Below are 19,180 nucleotides of genomic sequence, written 5' to 3' on the forward strand. Positions count from 1 at the left end.
AGAAGGAGCTATACGCCACGATTCAGAATTTTCGTGACTCGCTAGCAAACCCGGCTGCTAGTCAGCCTTCCACTTCAGAGTCTTCCCAGGGGTCTCTCTCAATCCCGGTGTTAGAATCTCTGCCTGAAGACCCTTCAGATAGGGAAAAGCAGTCCACTGCTCTTTCCGTTAAAGATTCGGAAGAGGAGTTGGAGGATTCTGAGGTAGCCCCCTCTAAGTTCAAACTGTCCCTTGAAGAGGTCGATGGGCTCCTTAAAGCCATTCATGCTACGCTTGGTTTAAGTGAGGAGAAAAAGGAATTATCACTCCATGACCGCATGTATGCTGGGTTGGATGAGCCTAGGGGCCGAACATTCCCAGTTCATCCGGTCATCTCTGAAGCCATTAGGAAAGAATGGCAGGATCCAGAGAAAAAGCCCTTTTTCTCCAAAGCCCACAAAAGGCGTTTTCCTTTTGAGGAGGACTCTGCAGCAGTGTGGAACAAGGTGCCCAGACTGGATGCCGCCTTTTCCCAGGTTTCAAGGTCCACGGACCTGTCCTTTGAGGACATGGGAGTCTTGAAAGATCCGATGGACAAACGCATGGATCTTTTGCTCAAGAGATCATGGCAATCAGTTATGAGCAATTTAAAACCAGCGATGGCCACAACGTGTGTAGCCAGAAATTTAGAATACTGGATTAACCAGTTAAAGTCGCATATAGCTGCAGATTCCCCTAAACAGGAAATCTTAGATTCTTTTCCTACCCTGATTACGGCAGTGGCCTATGTTGCAGATGCCTCAGCTGAGGCAATTAGGATATCGGCCAGGTCAGCAGCCCTAACTAATGCTGCAAGAAGAGCCTTATGGCTTAAAACCTGGCCGGGTGACTCGGCTTCAAAGAATAAGCTGTGTGGGTTACCTTTTTCAGGAGACTTGCTCTTCGGCTCTGACCTCGATAATATTCTTGACAGGACAGCCGATAAAAAGAGATCCTTTCCGGTCAAAAAGAAAAAACAGGCACCAAGACGTCTTTTTCGACCTCAAAAAGCTCAGGATCAGGACAGCAAGTTGCAGGGGAGAAGGAAAAGTTGGTCCGCCCCAAAGCCGAAGGGTAGAGGCGGAATTCTCTTCCGTCCTCCTACACAGGCCGAAAAATCGCAATGACTCGTCTCTGCGGGTGGGCGGAAGACTACAAGAATTTCTTCCGCAGTGGTCAGGGATAACTTCAAATCAGTTTATCCTGACCACTCTCGCACAGGGTTACTCACTCGAGTTTGTCAACGACCCCCCAAGAAGGTTCCTGATTACCAACACCCCGCGGGACCCAATAAGGGCCCTGGCCATGAAGTCCTCTCTAGAGGAACTGATGCAACAGGGCGTAGTAGTACAGGTACCCCTGCAAGAACAGCAGGAGGGGTTTTATTCCCATGTTTTCCTAGTAAAAAAACCGACAGGGAAGTTTCGGTTGATTCTCAATCTAAAACCTTTAAACGAGTCCATAAGGTACAGGAAGTTCAAAATGGACTCAATTTTTTCGGTCAGAAATCTGTTGACGCCAGGATGTTTTATGGCGTCAGTAGATTTAAAAGACGCATACCTACATGTTCCGATCTCTCCCCAGTCTCAGAAGTTTCTCAGGCTGGCAGTGAGGTTGGGGGGTGTGGTTCATCATCTCCAGTTCAGGGCCCTACCCTTCGGCCTGTCATCATCTCCCCGAATTTTTACCAAAATAATGGCAGAAGCTTTAGCGCCACTGCGTCTTCAGGGAATCGCAGTTATTCCTTATTTAGACGATCTGCTGTTTTTCGCCCCATCCAGCGAGGAATTGCAGACCAATCTAGGCAAAGCTCGCAGCCATCTGGAGGCGTTGGGTTGGATTTTGAACCTCCAAAAGTCGTCCCTAAACCCATCTCAGGAGATTCGGTTTTTAGGGTTTCTAATAAATTCGGCGGAGCAAAAAATCTTCCTTCCCGTAGACAAAAAGGACAAGATTTCCGGTGCAGTGTCTTTATTACAGACCAGCCAAAATCTGACAGTAAGACAGGTTATGTCAGCTTTGGGGGTTCTGACTTCAGCAATGCCAGCAGTCCAGTGGGCAAGAATGCATTTCAGGTGTCTGCAGGCTTTCCTTCTAAAATCTTGGGATCACACAGTGGCATCCCTAGAGGCAGAGGTGAGAGTGTCAACCCAGGTAAAAAGGTCCCTATGGTGGTGGAAAAGACAGGATGTCTTATCGGAAGGGTTAGTCTGGGCCTTTCCAGTCGGGAAAAGACTAACAACCGGCGCCAGTTCCTGGGGGTGGGGAGCCCATCTAGGAACACGTTTCACTCAGGGGTCCTGGGCCAAAGAGGAGTCAATAAGGTCCTCAAACTGGAGGGAGCTCAAGGCGATTGCCTTAGCTCTGGAATTGTTTGTTCAGGAGCTTCAGTCCCATCACGTCCAAGTCCTAACAGACAATGCCACGGCAGTGGCTTATTTAAACAGACAGGGGGGTACAAGAAGCAGGTCGCTTCAGATACTGGCCATGGAAATTCTTCGGTGGGCGGAAAAACATTTGTTATCCCTATCAGCAGTCCACCTAAAAGGGGATCTAAACAGGGTAGCGGACTTCCTAAGCAGAAACGCTATTCGGGAAGCGGAATGGTCTCTAAACCCGGAGGTATTCACAATGATTGCCGTAAAATGGGGTTTACCAGAGGTAGACCTGTTCGCCTCAAGGGTGAACGCCCAGGTTCCCCAGTTCTTTTCCCTGAACAGTCGCGATGGCTCGCTGGGCACAGATGCGCTAGCTTATCCATGGGAATTTCGTCTTTGCTATGCTTTCCCCCCATTTCAGTTAATCCCGTTAATTTTAAGAAAAATTCAGAGGGAGAAGGTGCCAGTTATTCTAATCACGCCCTTTTGGCCAAAAAGGGCTTGGTTTTCGACAGTTCTAGGCCTGGCAATCAAGCCTTGTTGGCGTCTGCCCCTCAGACACGATCTGTTGTTGCAGGGCCCAGTGAACCATCCAGGAGTGGCCAGCCTGGCCCTCACGGCCTGGTTTCTGAAAGGCAGCTCCTTAGGAGCAAGGGGTTTTCCAACCGTTTAATCTCGACCCTTTTAGCAAGTAGGAAAAGGGTTACGAGGGCCATTTATTCTAAGGTCTGGAAGCGTTATAAAACTTGGTGTTTGTCAGCCGCCCAGGTGACAGGGAGCCTTGTCTCCATCTTGGAGTTTTTACAGGATGGAGCAGACAAGGGACTGGCAGTTAGTACCCTGAAGGTGCAGGTAGCAGCCCTGACAGTGTTCTTAGAAAAATCTGTGGCCTCAGATCCGCTGGTGATCAGATTCTTTAGAGCTCTTAAAAGATCTAGGCCAGCTCCTGTTAAGGTTTTTCCTAGATGGGATTTGTCGGTAGTCCTACAGTCTCTAACAAAGGGGCCTTTTGAGCCTCTTGTGGAGGCTTCCCTTAGGTTTCTCACGTTAAAAACCGTTTTTCTGATTGCCATTGTCTCTGCACGCAGGATCAGTGAGCTAAATGCTCTGTCAATTAAAGAACCATATCTTTCCATTTTTTCTGATAGAGTTATTCTTAGAACAGATGCAAAATTCCTACCGAAGGTAGCTTCAGTTCAGAACCGTACACAGGACATAGTACTGCCAACCTTTTGTGTTAACCCCAAAGGAAATAAGGAGATTTCTTTCCATACTTTGGACGTCAGGAGGACTCTGCTGAGTTATTTAGAAAGGACGGAGTCCTTCAGGCGTTCAGATTCACTGTTTGTACTCTTCTCAGGAAGAATAAAGGGTTTTCAGGCTTCTAAAGTTACTTTAGCTAGATGGCTAAAATTAGCTATCTCGGAGGCATATTCCCAGGCAGGGTTATCTCCTCCAGCAGGAATTTGTGCACACTCAACCAGGGCTCTGGCGTCTACGTGGGCAGAGAGAGCTGGTGCCACCCCTGAGCAGATCTGCAAGGCGGCGACATGGTCGAGTTTTCACACATTTGTGAAACATTATAGACTGGATCTCACTTCTGCCAACGATCAGGCATTTGGCAGAAAGGTCCTGCAAGCTGTTGTCCCGCCCTAAGGGGTAAGTCTCTGTTATCCTCTCAAGGTGCTGTCCTGAAAGACGCCTTGGGAAAGACCAAGTTAGACTTACCGGTAACTTGTTTTCCAGAAGTCTTTCAGGACAGCAAGCATCCCGCCCTATGGTATTATATTATGCTACGCTGTGACTAACGTATGTGTTAATGTGTTCCAGCCGGGGCCGGAGGTTCTCTTCTACAACTGATGTGTGGTAGGGAGGCGCCTCCCTTTAAAGTCTGGAGGAAGAAGGTGTTTCCTAACGAGGAGGGTGGAGTCGCTATCTCTCAAGGTGCTGTCCTGAAAGACTTCTGGAAAACAAGTTACCGGTAAGTCTAACTTGGTCTTTTCGTTTCAGTTGTAATCCTAATCTTTTGACTAAAATTGCCATTTTTAGGTTTAGTCATATTGTAGCCGACTAAAGTGTTTAATTTAGTAGACCAAGAACGCTGCTGGCAGAGCTCCATGCCGCACTTTCAAACATTTTCAGCAAAGTAGTTATTGCCATTGTTCCAATGGAGAAAGGTTTAAGGTTTTTACTATGTCCGTTTCACTGTTCAGAAATGAGGCACATTTTGGATCTGAAGGCTTTAATTTGTCTCTATTAGAGTATAAAATTTTTGAATGGAGACCACCAGATCTGTCATGTCTTCCTGAAGGAAGGAGGCTGTTCTAGCCTCTGAACAGAGGATATGTACTTGCATGTCCCTGTATTTCAGTGCATTAGCCCTTTCTCCATTTGGCAGTAGGCACCCAACACTTTTGCCATTAGCCATATCATTTAGCCTGTCTTCTGCACCCTGAGTGTATTCACAAGCATGCTAGTCTTGCTACGCTCCCAAGGCATTCCCATTGTGGGATACTTGGATGATCTACCACTGAGGGAACAGTCAGCGTAAATACTGACCCACAATGTGGTGCGGACAGTACAGACCTTATAAAGGTTCTATTGGATCCTGAATTTCCAAGGTCAGGGCTGGAACTGACACAATGAGATAGATGTAGATATATATTTTATTATTTTGTCTTTTCCTAGACACAGCTCGAGCCATTTTCTCGGTTCCAATCCAGACCCCTGTAACGCAACATTTTGTCAGCCTGGGACAAATTGGTTCAATCTCTAGACAAACTGATATTGAAGACTGTTTTCTCGGAACTGGTGGCTCAGGAGTCCAGCTCTTGAGATGGGGAAATCCTTTCTCCCCAACTCTGTTCCAACTGTGTTGGAAGATCCAAACCATGGATAAGAAGCCTGAAAGTTTTTTTTTTTTTTTTGAGCTCTGAGAAACTTGATTCTCCCTGCAAAGCTGGATGCCCCAACTGGAGTGCCATCTGATAAGGATCCAGTTGGACAATGTCACAGCTGTGGTGTACACCAAACATGAGGAAATAACCAAAAGTCTAGCTGCAACAAGAGAGGTAGCAAAGGATTCCAGCCTGGGCAGAACTTCTAGCCTTGTCCATTATTTACATTACAGTTGTGAGAAATTGGCAGGCAGTCTATCTCGGCCAGCAGCACCCGGTCCTGGTTGAAAGATCGGTACACTCTTCATGTTTCAGGACCTGTGCCACAGGAAGGGCCTTGGATGTGGATCTACTGGTCTTCAAGTTCAACAAAATAGATGGATTTGTTTCCATATACAGAGATCCTCTGGCAGAAGCAGTGAAAGCTCTGTTAATGTTTTGAGATCAGTATAGGCTGATCTGCACCTTTCCTTTTCTGAAACTCCTTCCTTGTCTTTTCTGCAGGATCTGAACTGGCTCAGGTGGATGTGGGCTCTTTTTTAGATTGACTGGCTCTCCTAATCCCAGGACACTAGGTTTAAAGTGGAACTAAAGGGAGCCTTTTAAAGGTTCCCTTCCTATGTGGGCATCTCCTGGGTGCTGTCTTTATTGGCCAGTGCAGGATGATGTCACTTCCTGCACATGCACAGGAGGCCCTTATCCCGGCATAAAGGGATAGTGCCAGTGATGTACACCGAGCCACCCAACAACTATATTGCAGAAGAGACATTGCATATCTCTTCTGCAATAAGATCCTGCCTGCTTACTGTTGGTCACAGGGGAACATTAACGGCATGGCTGTTAAAAGCTTGGAAGTCTTCTCGCAAAGTCTACACATAGAAGGCGCATTTCGCATTGTGAAAGACTATTTCATCCCAGAAAATACTCCAGTGGGAAAAAAATCTAACCTTTTTTGCAACCTGGCCTGAATCCGCATTTGGCTGCAAATACCAATAAGGGGCAAATCTCAGTCCTGATCTTATTTCAAAGACAGGTAGCCCTCCATGCATTGGTCAAGACTTTTGTACATATTGTTTCTTGCCAAGCTTCTCTTTCTCTGTTTTTCAAAGACTGCTTTTTTTTTTTTTTTTTTTTTTTTTTTAACCCATTAGAGATATTCCCTTTTCTACCATCACCCACAATATTGCTTTGCTTGTTATCATCATGTCTTTGAGTTGTGTGTCTGAGCTGGCAGCCTTTTCCTGTAAAGGACCCTGTCTAGTGTTGCACAAGGATAAGGTGTTGCTGAGGCCTAGAACCTCCTTCCTTCCAAAAAAAAAGGGCTTCCCCCTGAATGGGTGGGATTTTAACCACTTGCTTACTGGGCACTTAAACCCCCCTCAATCCCAGACCAATTTTCAGCTTTCAGCGCTGATGCACTTTGAATGACAATTGCGCGGTCATACAACACCGTACCCAAATGAAATTTTTATCATTTTTTTCCCACAAATAGAGCTTTCTTTTGGTGGCATTTAGTTACAGCTCGGAGTTTTATTTTTTGCTAAACAAACAAAAAAAGATGCAAAAAAATAAAATAAATAAATCATGTTTTAATAGTTTGTTCTAAAATTTTGCAAACGGGTCATTTTTCTCCTTCATTGAAGTGCGCTGATTAGGCGGCACTGATTGGTGGGCACTGATGGGCTGCATTGGTGGGCACTGATGGGCTGCATTGGTGGGCACTGGTGGGCTGCACTGGTGGGCTGCACTGGTGGGCACTGATAGGCATAGATAAGGCGGCACGGATGGGTGGCACGGATGGGTGGCACTGCTGGGCACTGATGGGCGGCACTGGGGTGCAGCACCTTTGAGGCAGATTGTGGGTGGCACTGCTGGGTGGCACTGTGGGCACTGCTGGGTGGCACTGTGGGCACTGCTGGGTGGCACTGACGGGGGGCACTAACTTTTATTAAATTGGCACTGCAGGGGGCAGGTGGGCACTGGCAGGGGGCAGGTGAGCGCTTGCATTACTGGCCGTGATCGGGACTGATGTCCCGAACACGGCCGCCGGTGATCGGCTTTTTTTCTTTCTCCTCGCGCTGTCAGCGCGAGGAGGAATAATAGCCGATTACGGCTCTGTTCTATCACATGATCAGCTGTCATTGGCTGACAGCTGATCACGTGATAAGGGGTCGGGATCGACCCCTTGCACGGATCGGTGATCAGGCGAGTCTCATGGACTCGCCGATCACAGAGCGCGCCGCGCACGCCCCTCAGGGGGCGCGCAGGCCGCTCGTACACGGGACGACGTCAATAGACGTCGTCCCGGAAATGTAGGTCCGCGCTAATGCCGTCATTTGGCAATAGCGCGGTACCGAAGTGGTTACATGACCAACTCCGGACACAAATGGACACAATAATATACAATTTTTATTCATAAATTACACAATGTACATAATATTACCAGGAAGTACAAATGGGCTAAACAATGTCCTCCTGGTGTATTAATAAACAAACATATATACAGAACAAAATATGATTAAAACAATGCTTGTCCTATATCACCCACACCCAACGCGTTTCCAGTTGCTGATAATTCAGAACCTTCATCAGGGGTGAACAAACTTGATGATATAGCAATCTAGTGAGGTGTAAGTTCGAGGATCAAAATGCCTGCCATTTAGAAAAATATAAGTATGTCTGAAGAGTACTTCAAATACTATCGAGATGTCAACCAAGTACAGGATGTCCTGCAAATTACTTCCAGATCAGTTAGACGGATTCTATGGCAAGGGGGGTTTTTGTTTCTATGTGAGACATTAATTGGAACAAACAATGGCTATCTGGATGTTTCAAGTCCACCTTCATGTGTGTGTCAAGCTGAATTAGCATGTATATGACTTGCACCCAGGGTTGCCTTGTCCCATTCCCAGGAAATAAGCCCAAAAGGAAAACTGGAAGCTGTAGTCCAACCACAAATTACAAACAGCAAAGCAGTCCTCTATGTGCAGCGTATGGATGCCAGGGTGCAAGTCATATACATGCTAATTCAGCTTGACACACACATGAAGGTGGACTTGAAACATCCAGATAGCCATTGTTTGTTCCACATAGAAACAAAAACCCCCCTTGCCATAGAATCCGTCTAACTGATCTGGAAGTAATTTGCAGGACATCCTGTACTTGGTTGACATCTCGATAGTATTTGAAGTACTCTTCAATCGAGATGTCAACCAAGTTTTGTTTTTTGTTTCTATGTGGAACAAACAATGGCTATCTGGATGTTTCAAGTGGAAACTATCTGGCTATCTGGATGCCAGCCAAGGTTTGCCTTAAAGTGTTTTGTAAAAGGATTTTTTATTTATTTATTTTTTTAAGAACAAACGTGGCATACTTGCCTGCTCTGTACAATGGTTTTGCGCAGAGGAGCACTGATCCTCGTCTTCTTGGGTCCTCCGCCAGCACTCCTGGCTCTTCACCCCTGCTGAATGCCCCCTAGCAAGTCTGCTATGAGGGCACTCATACGGGCTAGATCGTGAGTGGCACTCTGTGTGTTCGTTGGCACACAAAGCGTGGCTCAGCCCTGCCTCCTCACAGGCTGTTATTGACAGCAGCAGGGGCCAGAGAGAGACAGAGACGCTGCTCTTGGGCACAATGCTGGATAGAGATCAGGCTTGGGAGGGTAAACGGAAGGGTTTCTACCTTAATGCAAAAAGTGCATGAAGGGGAATAAAAAAAAAAAAAACGCCTACCTTTTTTAGAACCACTTTAAAGAGCGACAACAATTTAACATTCGTTTCTGAAGTTTATTGCAAGTAGCCTCATAATTTTGCGTAAAAATATAAAGTGTACAAATCCAAAGCATCCCAGATTTTTATTGCTTCATGTGTTCCCTTTTGGTGAGGTTCCTCTTCTGTGTTTGTCCCTATAACCGCTGTTGGTGAGACTGAAAGTGAGGGAAAAGCCTCTGGACAGGGAATAAAGAGAATACTTTCCAAAGGGACAGGTCTTCAATAGATGTTTTTAACATTGCATTCAATACCCAGAACAAAACCTGTTTTGACTTTAGATTCGGGGAAGATGAATGCAGTTATAGGATTTTTTATTTTTTTAAGACTAGAAAAATAAATCAATTGCATTGTTGCTCTCTTATCCGATGATGCTTTTATGTATGAGGCCTTCTGCATAATGCTTATATGGTGGGGGGATATGAGTGATGGGACTTATCTAGCATTCCTTGTAATGTATTTCCACTGCCCTGCATTACTTTTCCTTAAGCCATAGTTCATGTTATTAGACAATGGCTTTGTATTGAAGAAGTGGCACCCTGCCTTCATGTAAGTCTAACGGAGCATCTAAATAATAATGTATATATTACATCATGAAAATAGAATGCAGAATTCAGACACTGGTAAAATTACTGTGCGCTCACATGTGTTCATCCCAAGAAGGAATGCAAGTAGTAACTAAATAGAGTGATTTTTCTGTCCTTTAACACAGCTTCACTGGAATTTATTGGGGATATAGGTAAGAGCCTATTATCTTTTGTTGTGTGTGCGCATGCTGAATGACTGTTTGTTTTTACATTCCTCTGACCAGCAATAATGCATCTTCTATTTAAGTTGAGTTATGTTTTTATTTTTTTAGATACTTTTGTTAATCTGGCATTGCTGAAACCTTCTTCCTTTTTTTATTTTATTTTTTATTCAGTATAAAGGCTAAATATTGCACCTTGTTATATGACTAGTCTGCCAGTTTCTTTCATAGCGGGTTGATTTCCATAGATTCCTTTGTTTGACAGCCTGCGTTCACGTGAGAAGCTCATAAACCATAACAGGTCTAACAAGTTAAAAGGATTGTCATGCTTTTCAGTACACTAATTCTTTTATGTTTTATTGATAGGTAATATCAGACAGCAATGCAAGTTGTAAAACATTTACATGTACACATATTTTTGTGACCTATTTGTTGAAAGCGTGCGGCAGTAAAATTAATATTTTATAATATTTGCTGTGCTTTGAATGAGCAACATCAATAACTACATACTAAATGATAAGGGCAAGTGACACAGCATGACAATGACCCAAAGCATACCTCAAACTCTGTTCACTTCTGAATTTTTGTGACCTAAAATATGTGCAATTCAAATAAAACCAACTGAATTCTTTAAAGGGGGAAACATAAAAACGTAGCTTTGTGGAGGGTACGGGTGTGCTGTCCAGCCTTGCTGCAGGCAATCTGTTGAACTCTCTGAAAGGCTGACAGCTGCTGCAGCTGAACAGTTCACCTAGTGGGACTTGCATTGAAGTCAGTATGCACAAGGTAATTCCTGGACTGCAAGAAGTCTGTTCTGGGCAAGCATCCCTGGGTGCATACAGTCCTAACCGTACCATTTGGGGCATTGTTCAGAGGGAATATCAAACTAAAGGCACAATTTGGGTACTGCTTAAAGTGGTCGTAAACCTCAGACAAAATATGAACAAGGCATGAAGGGTGTAAAGATCAGTACATCTTGCCATTAAAATTGATATGTTTATTTAATCCAACAAACCATAAAAAGGAATCTATTCCTAAAAATGTATGTGTTTCAGCCTCCTACAACAGGCCTTAGTCATTGGATTTTGGACGTTCAGTGCATGAGGCCGGGCACAGATGTCTTCATCCCATCTCCTGTCTATCCTTATAGGATTTTGGAGTTGTAGCACTTCCTTTTGTTGCTCATGAACAAAGCATATCCCCTTTTTTTTTTTTTTTTTTTTTTTTTATAGTGTGTACTAGAGCTGCACGATTTTGGCTAAAATGAGAATCACAATTTTTTTTTTTTTTTTTTTTGTTTACAATAAATATCAGGATTCTCGCGGTATAACATCTTTCACATGATACAAAAAAAATTGGTCTGTTACTGTTTATTTTTATTTATTTTTATTAAAGTTTGCCAAATATGGTGTGACATAAAATATTGCAACAGTCACCATTTTATTCTATAGGGTCTCTGCTAAAAACATATCATGTTTGGATGTTCCAAGTAATTTTCTAGCAGAAAATTTTTTTTTTTACTTCTAATCAACAAATGTCAGAGAAGCTTTGGTCTTTACATGGTTAGAGTTCTTTCCTTTGATATAAAAAATGAAAAGCTACTTTTTCTATTTATTCACCCTTTTTGTGATTAAACTTGATTTATATATATATTTTTTTTTTCCTGTGACAACTCTCTGCACTTGTTAAAGAATCGGGACATGCTGTTTTGAAGATCAGGAAGAGAAAAATCAAGTTTTTGATTCTAAGCGATTAATCGTGCAGCTCTAATGTGTACTTGTCTTGAATAAGAGCACTAAGTGTTATTTCTGTCTGCTGCTTCATTCCTCTATTAGCACGAGTCACTTGTGGCAAGTTTTTCTGACACCAATAGAAAAAAAAGACAGGAGCTTCATCTGACAGCCTTAACGCTGTTCCTGTGAGCTGTGTGAATGAGGGTGTATCCATTCCCTCCAATCGGCTCTCAGAGCTATCTTCACTGAGCTTTGCAGAGTGTAATTTCAGCGCTCTGCCCCTTTTTTTCTGACCACTCGGACAACTTTTATAAATCCTGGACTCTGAACTGCTGTAAAAAGTAGACTGCAGGCGCACAGGTACATGTAAGAGTTTACAGCTACTTTAAGTATACTACGATTTCTAAATGTGTCCAATAAATTAGCATGTCATCACTTTTTTTGAGTTCAGATCACATTGTTCATTGAAGTTACATCACAACTGATGTTGTCTCGTGTGATGCATCCTTGATTTATCACTTTCTGGTATGCCAAAATAATTTTAAATCTTGTTCAATACACATTGGTTATTCATGTCTTATCCATGTAACATTCCACTTCCCTTAGGTGTCATATTACTATACATAATTGCTTGCACATGCTTTATTGGAATGTGATACCGTTTTTATATATTCACGTGTTCAGGCAAGTGCTGGATGCAACTTTTTTTTTTTTAATGTTCCTCAATATATTTTGACATGACAATTTAAGTCTGTATTCCATATGTGGCAAAGATATCTTGCTGAATTGCCATTTGATGAATGGTGGGGTATGTGAGATCAAGGGATTATTTTAGCCTACACTTTAAAGCAGGGGTGTCTAATCTGCAGCTTGCGAGCTGCTTGTGGCCCGAGAGGGATATGAAGGCAGCCCAACACAAGGGTGATCTTGCATAAAAAAATGTTGATTCTTCAAAATATCTTATGAGCACCTTGAGAGTTCATTGAGAATGCTACTACATCCATCGAACCAGATATTGATTTGTTCGTTTATCAAGAACAGTGTGAAATATGGCTCTCATTTTTATGTTGCCCTCTTTTACTTTTTATAATAAAACTTTAAAAAAAAATGTATTTATTACTCAGGTATATTATCTATTTCGGTGATCATAAACGTGTGATCTGCCTAACTTTTTCTGCTCATCAGCTATCATTATTGTTGGTGTATTTTATGTGGAGCCCAAGACCATTCCTCTTCTTCCAATGTGGCCCAGGAAGGTCAAAAGGTTGGACACCTCTGCTTTAAAACAAAAACATAAAAACGAGAGATCTGATGATTTTTAACTTGTTTAATGCTCTCTGGCAGGTTTGGCAAGAGATCAGTGTGGAAGCTAAGCATGTGAAGGACATAATGTCTACACTGGAAAGTTTCAAACTTGACAGCTCTCCACTGAAAGCAGCACACCATGATTTACCTTCCCAGGATGGAGAAGTTTGGTCTTTACCAGTACCAGCTGAGCGTAGGTGAGCTGACGAAAATATCCTACCCTTGCCATCTCCATTAGCTGCAGAAGATTAGAGGTGCTGAAGATAAGTTTTGCGTGTGAAAGTGTGCAGAAAAATGTCTTAGTAGTCCAGGCAAATAAGCTGGGGACATAAACTAAGAGCTGTGATAAAAGAGAAAGTATTGGGTGTGGGGGGGAAATGTAATGTATTGTTTTTTTAATTTTTTTAATTATACTCCCCTTCTGCTTCCAAGACTGAGAACTGAGCGATTAAAGAGCACTGATTGCTCAGCTCTGTCTTCAGTGAGCAGAAAGTCGGTGTCTGTCATCATCTCTCTGGTCTGCTTCGCCAGCGCTCACTGGGGCTGTGTAGGGGGCATCAGCAGCTTGCTCAGATGCTGAGGCAGCTGCCAGTCCAGACATCTGGGTGGATCCAAATTTTATAAAGTGGGGATTGATCCATAGCCTGAACTGGCTGAGTAACGTCAGCTGACAGCTTTAGCACAGTGTCGGCTGAAAATGGGTCATGGGAGTGACAAACTGCACTCCTGTAATCCATTGGAGAAGTACAGCCAAAAAAGCTTTGGCCCACTTTTTCCTTTAAAAAATACAAAAAGGCAGCAAGTCAGAGGTGGTTTGCTTGTTAAAGGATGATTAGCTTATTTTTGTAATGTGTGATAGTCGTCGTCCCCCCCCCCCCCTTTTTATTTTAATTTTTTATTCTCTACCTGTGTTAGTACAGTTTGTTAATGTGCCAAATTGATGTCCTAGAGCAGGGATATGCAATTAGCGGACCTCCAGCTGTTGCAGAACTACAATTCCCATGAGTACATTCTCTGTTCTCAGCTGCATAAGAGCTGGGGGGGGGGGGGGTGGAGAAGCACACTGAGCACTGCGTAAATTGACGGTGCTATATAAGTACCTATAATAAATGTATACAGTATAATATGATGTATGCATATGTTTTTTTTTTTTTTTTTTCTTCATATTTATAGCTTACATTTTTTTTTCTTTTTATTTTGTTCCCGAAGACCTTCACCGGGACCAAGGAAAAGAACATCTTCTCAGTTCAGTGACAATCGGGTGCAAAATAATCGCATAAGTGCTGCTGTCAGGGGCCCAAACCCTCCTTCAAGAAATAACCAGAAAGCAAAGCCAGCTCGTGCCAAGGAAAAGAAAGATCAAGTAAACAGATTGAAAGAAGATAAGGTAGTGACTAACTGCAATTTTGTTTTTTATTACAACCCCATCCGCTTCTAATTTTGACTCGTCATTCTGGACCGTAAACCTTCCTAACTGTGCTATGTTTTCTGCTGCACCATTGGCATGGTTACCGTATATACTCGAGTATAGGTCGATTCGAATATAAGCCGAGGCCCCTAATTTACCACAAAAAAACTGGGAAAACTTATTGACTTGTGTATAAGCCGAGGGTGAGACATCCCTGTGTCCCGTCCATCCCTGTGTCCCGTCCATCCCTGTGTCCCGTCCATCCCTGTGTCCCGTCCATCCCTGTGTCCCGTCCATCGCTGTGTCCCGTCCATCGCTGTGTCCCGTCCATCGCTGTGTCCCGTCCATCGCTGTGTCCCGTCCATCGCTGTGTCCATCCCTGCCTACCTGTGCCAATCTGCAGCCTCTGTGTGCCATGCCACACCTCTCCTCCTCGTCTGACAGACGGCGGCCATTCCACTGTTCAAAAGCCACGCCTCTCTGTCTGTGATAGGCGGAACACTCAATTTCCCAGCAGTCAGTGTTCCGCCTATCACAGACATCCTCTCATCCTCGTCCGTAGTATGAGAATGAGCGGATGTCCGTGATAGGCGGAACACTGACTGCTGGGAAATTGAGTGTTCCGCCTATCACAGACAGGGAGGCGCGGCTTTTGAATAGTGGAATGGCCGCCGTCTGTCTACCTGATCTCCGTGACTCGAGTATAAGCCGAGGGGGGCACTTTCAGCCTAAAAAAAGGGGCTGAAAATCTCGGCTTATACTCGAGTATATACGGTATATCTTAGTCTTCTCCATAAAATTATCAGAAATGTGTGCTGAAAGTAGAACTATAGGCAATGCTTTTTTTCCATTTTGGATAGAGTAAGGGAGGGTTATAGTCCCTGTCTATTTATTTATTTTTATTTTTTTACCATAACTGTCCCATTGCAGAAATAGCCCTTCACTTCCTGCCCCATAGCCAAACAGGTAGTGAGAGGAAATCTAAGCAAATTAAGGGAATCCATTGCCTCTGCACCCCCCCCCCCCCCAGGCCCTCAGGACTAGTGTCCCCACTCTAAAATTTTCAGGGCAGGGCTTAAACAGCAAGGGGTGTAGCCTTGACAGGAAGGGGTGGGTCATATTTAAATGAGGTGGGGGGGGGGGGGTACATGAGTTTAGTCAGGCCTAGGGCAGCACAAAAACTAAATACACTACTGACCCAATCCTGTTACTAATTAACTTTTATTATTTGCAAAGTGTTCTTCCAGCTCTTCCTTGTATGTACCACTTAATTTGCCAGCTTTTTGTTGCCCGGTCCCAACTTTAAGATGTGTTACTGCCATCCATTTCAAATTATTATTTTTTTTCTTAAAATGGTACATTTTCTCAGTTTAAATAATCAATATGTTTTCTATTTTGAATAAAATATGGGTTTATATTTGCAAATCATTGCATTTTGTTTTATGTAGATTTTATACAGCATCTCAATTTTTTTGAAATGTTGATTCAAAGTGCTACAGCACCCTATTTTATTTTTTCTGGCCATAGTTATGCTTTCAACAGTTCACCTTCTTGCACCCTTTGAGGTTTTGTTCTCTCTCTCTTTTTTTTTTTTTTTTTTTTTATACTATTGATAAACCTGTTTGTTTTTTTTTTTGTTTTTTTGTTTGTTTGTTTAGAACAAATCTGATGTTTCTGAGAATGAGCAAAAGAAATTTGATGGTACTGGTTATGATAAGGATTTAGTGGAAGCTCTTGAAAGGGACATCATTTCACAGAACCCCAATATTCGATGGTAAGTATGACATGGGGGTGCTGTGATAATTGAATAATTTAAAAAGTATGTGAAAATCCACAGAACAAATGCATGGAATACACTGAAATGTGCTGTTAAATCTGATTTCCATGTGCACTTTGCATTTATATTCAAATTCGGACAAATGACTGTTGTAAAATGTTTTTTTTTATATGAAACAGAGCTAAAACAGGTGATGCTTGTCCCTTTTTATGTAGTTGGTCCCTCTTGCTTTCTAATGGAATTATGCAGGTTATGTAGAAGACTATTTTTAGTCAGTTGTTTCAGTCTCTAAAATACATTGTTTTAGAAGATTATTCTTTCCTCATTTTGTTCTAATGCTGCATATGCTTTATACTTAGGGATGATATTGCAGACTTGGAAGAAGCCAAGAAATTGTTGAAAGAAGCTGTAGTACTTCCAATGTGGATGCCAGAGTTCTTCAAAGGAATCAGAAGACCGTGGAAGGTAAAACAATGCAGCATACTGGATTTGGATGTACTTTTTAATATCCACATTGCGAACACCGGTTAGGGAAAAGTTTATCACCATCTCAACTCCCTTCCTGACCTGGTGGCTAGACAGCGATATTTCACCAACAGTGACAAGATGGCCAAAAGAAGGTTCTTCGTTTTAGTCACTCCTATGTAAGCTCACTTTTTAACGACTTGAGACCACAAAGAAAGCAAATCTGTCCCATAGCTACAGAAAAATCAAACCTGACAGGGTTGTGTTTTCAAACCAATACTATGTTGCTGTATATCTCCAAAAATGGCATTGAGTATTTGAATTTAATTGATTTTTTTTTTTTTTGTAGGGCGTACTAATGGTCGGTCCACCTGGAACTGGCAAAACACTTTTAGCTAAGGCTGTTGCAACAGAATGCAAGACTACATTCTTCAACGTTTCCTCTTCAACTCTTACATCGAAGTACAGAGGGGAATCTGAGAAGCTTGTTCGCCTTCTGTTTGAAATGGTGTGTAGGCAATTTCCAATTTGACTTAAGCAGCTCTGAGCCAGAGTTTTCATATTTATATGCGGCTAGGTAAAAACTTTTGTCAGCAAAACTTCTGTGCCTGAAAACAAGTATGCATTTTTAGTAGGGTTACACCGATGCCACTTTTTTATCAATGAGTACGAGTTCCGATACTTAAAGTACTCACCGATGCCAATTACGATACCTATTTCTGGCATTTAGGGAGATCAAGATGAGGAGGGGGGGGATCTAAAGCTTCTATCAGCGTTCTGTGAAATATTACCATCTGGATGAGACCAAGTGATTAAGAAACACAGCACTCCCAACACTTAGCACTGTTGGTCCCACAGCTATGAGGACCATGCTGTCATCCTACATCCTCCTCTAGTCCCATCCTCTCCTCCTGCAGTCCATACAACATGTTTGAGGGCAGGAGCAAGTAACATAAAATGTAGGGTATTGAGTGCAGAAGTCAAGAAGTCAGGATGAGAGTGGGGTGTAGGTGTAGGGGGAAGAGAGAGAGAAGGAAAAGAGTAGGGGGGGCGGACAAAGAGCGAAAAAGAGGCAATAGAGACACAGAGACATGCCCACCAAAGTGGTCACTACAGCCTGTCAAATATGTATTATTATACGCACAGTGTTGGCAATTGGGCCCTGATTTTCGTACAGTTGTATTTTTGTTCACACTGCAGGGCAGTACAGGGTAAAACCATGGGGTTCTGTCTAGCCTAACAGATGGGCTGTATAGCATGTAGTCAGTACAGGGTTACACTGATTAGCCAATTGGGGAGCTTCTCTCCCTTGCAGGCAGCACAGAGGGTTAACACTGGGATCCCAATTAGTCAAAGAGCTGTTGGCAGGTTCGGCTCCTCCACACACACACCGATGACTAGCGGCAGCTGCCCCTGATTGTGTTTTTACATTCAGCAGGAACCCCACTGACAGATAAATGAGTAATCCATTAAGTACGCGGCGGCCCCGCTTCTTAACAACCGATAATTGCTGCATTCTTTTGTGTACATTTCAGTTGTCAGCAGGATAATGCTTGTGTAAATGCCTAGTATTGATACCAATACTGGTATCCGTGCAAACCTAATTTTTAGAAAAATACGTGTATACTTATGATACAAACAAGTGCATATTCACAAAGTATATACTCATACATAAATTAATTGTAATATATGTATACATACAGAATATACACTCACTGGCCACTTTATTGGGTACACCTTGCTAGTACTAGGTTGGACCCCCTTTTCCTTAAGAACTGCCTTAATTATTTGTGGCATAGATTCAACAAGGTGTTGGAAACATTCCTCAGATTTTTGTTCGTATTGAAATGATCGAATCACGCAGTTGCTGCAGATTTGTCGGCAGCGCATCCATGATTCGAATCTCCCCGTTCCACCATATCCCAAATGTGCTCTATTGGATTGAGATCTGGTGACTGTGGAGGCCATTGGAGTACAGTGAACTCATTGTCATGTTCAAGAAACCAGTGGTGAGATGATTTGAGCTTTGTGACATGGTGCATTATTCTGCTGGAAGGAGCCATCATAAGATGGGTACAATGTAGTTGTAAAGGGATGGGCATGGTTAGCAAAAATACTCGGGTAGGCCGTGGCATTTAAATTATGCTTAGGTGGTACTAAGGGGCCCAAAGTTTGCCAAGAAAATATCCCCTACATCATTAAATTAAATTCATTTTTTTTTTTAAAAGCCAGCAGCTACAAATACTGCAGCTGCTGACTTTTAAAATGACACTTACCCGCCCAGCGCGCCCGCGATGTCGGCACCCGAAGCCGATCTCTCGATCGTCTCTCTGGTGCTGCCGCCGCCATCTTGGGTATGCGAATCAGGAAGTGGAGCCTTTCGGCTTCATTTCCCAGTTCCCTACTGCGCATGCGCAATAAGGATGGTCCCCGCTGTCTCTGGGATCCGTGTGTTTCCCAGCAGGCAGCGGGGGACCTTCGGAAAGGGGCGTAGATTCTGCGGAAAGGGGCGTACCTTCTGCAGACTCTACGCCGGAAGTGGGTGCAGATACCTGTGCTGTACAGGTACCTGCACCCCCCTCCCCCCTGAAAGGTGCCAATTGTGGCGCCGGAGGGGGGGAGGGTTCCAATGAGTGGAAGGTCCACTTTAGGGTGGACCTCCGCTTTAACCACTTCCAGGCCTA

At 43.4% G+C, this 19,180-nt stretch overlaps 1 protein-coding gene across 2 annotated transcripts in view; it reads left to right on the top strand.

Annotated features, from left to right (window-relative positions):
* The window catches only part of KATNA1 (katanin catalytic subunit A1), a 64,303-nt gene that overhangs the window by 15,904 nt on the left and 29,219 nt on the right, over nt 1–19,180 (top strand). The window contains exons 2-7 of one of the 2 annotated variants that reach the window (XM_077486679.1): nt 9,773–9,799; nt 12,886–13,043; nt 14,056–14,233; nt 15,913–16,028; nt 16,391–16,496; nt 16,846–17,004. In XM_077486679.1, the coding sequence (XP_077342805.1) occupies nt 12,931–13,043; nt 14,056–14,233; nt 15,913–16,028; nt 16,391–16,496; nt 16,846–17,004 (672 nt within the window). In that variant the 5' untranslated portion in view covers nt 9,773–9,799; nt 12,886–12,930. The remainder of the gene's footprint in view (nt 1–9,772; nt 9,800–12,885; nt 13,044–14,055; nt 14,234–15,912; nt 16,029–16,390; nt 16,497–16,845; nt 17,005–19,180) is intronic. The other variant, XM_077486678.1, reaches the window with a different exon arrangement.

This window comes from Lithobates pipiens, unplaced genomic scaffold, assembly GCF_037356315.1.
Source record: "Lithobates pipiens isolate NorthernLeopardFrog02 unplaced genomic scaffold, aLitPip1_a1.2 Scaffold_18, whole genome shotgun sequence".
NCBI lineage: Eukaryota > Metazoa > Chordata > Amphibia > Anura > Ranidae > Lithobates > Lithobates pipiens.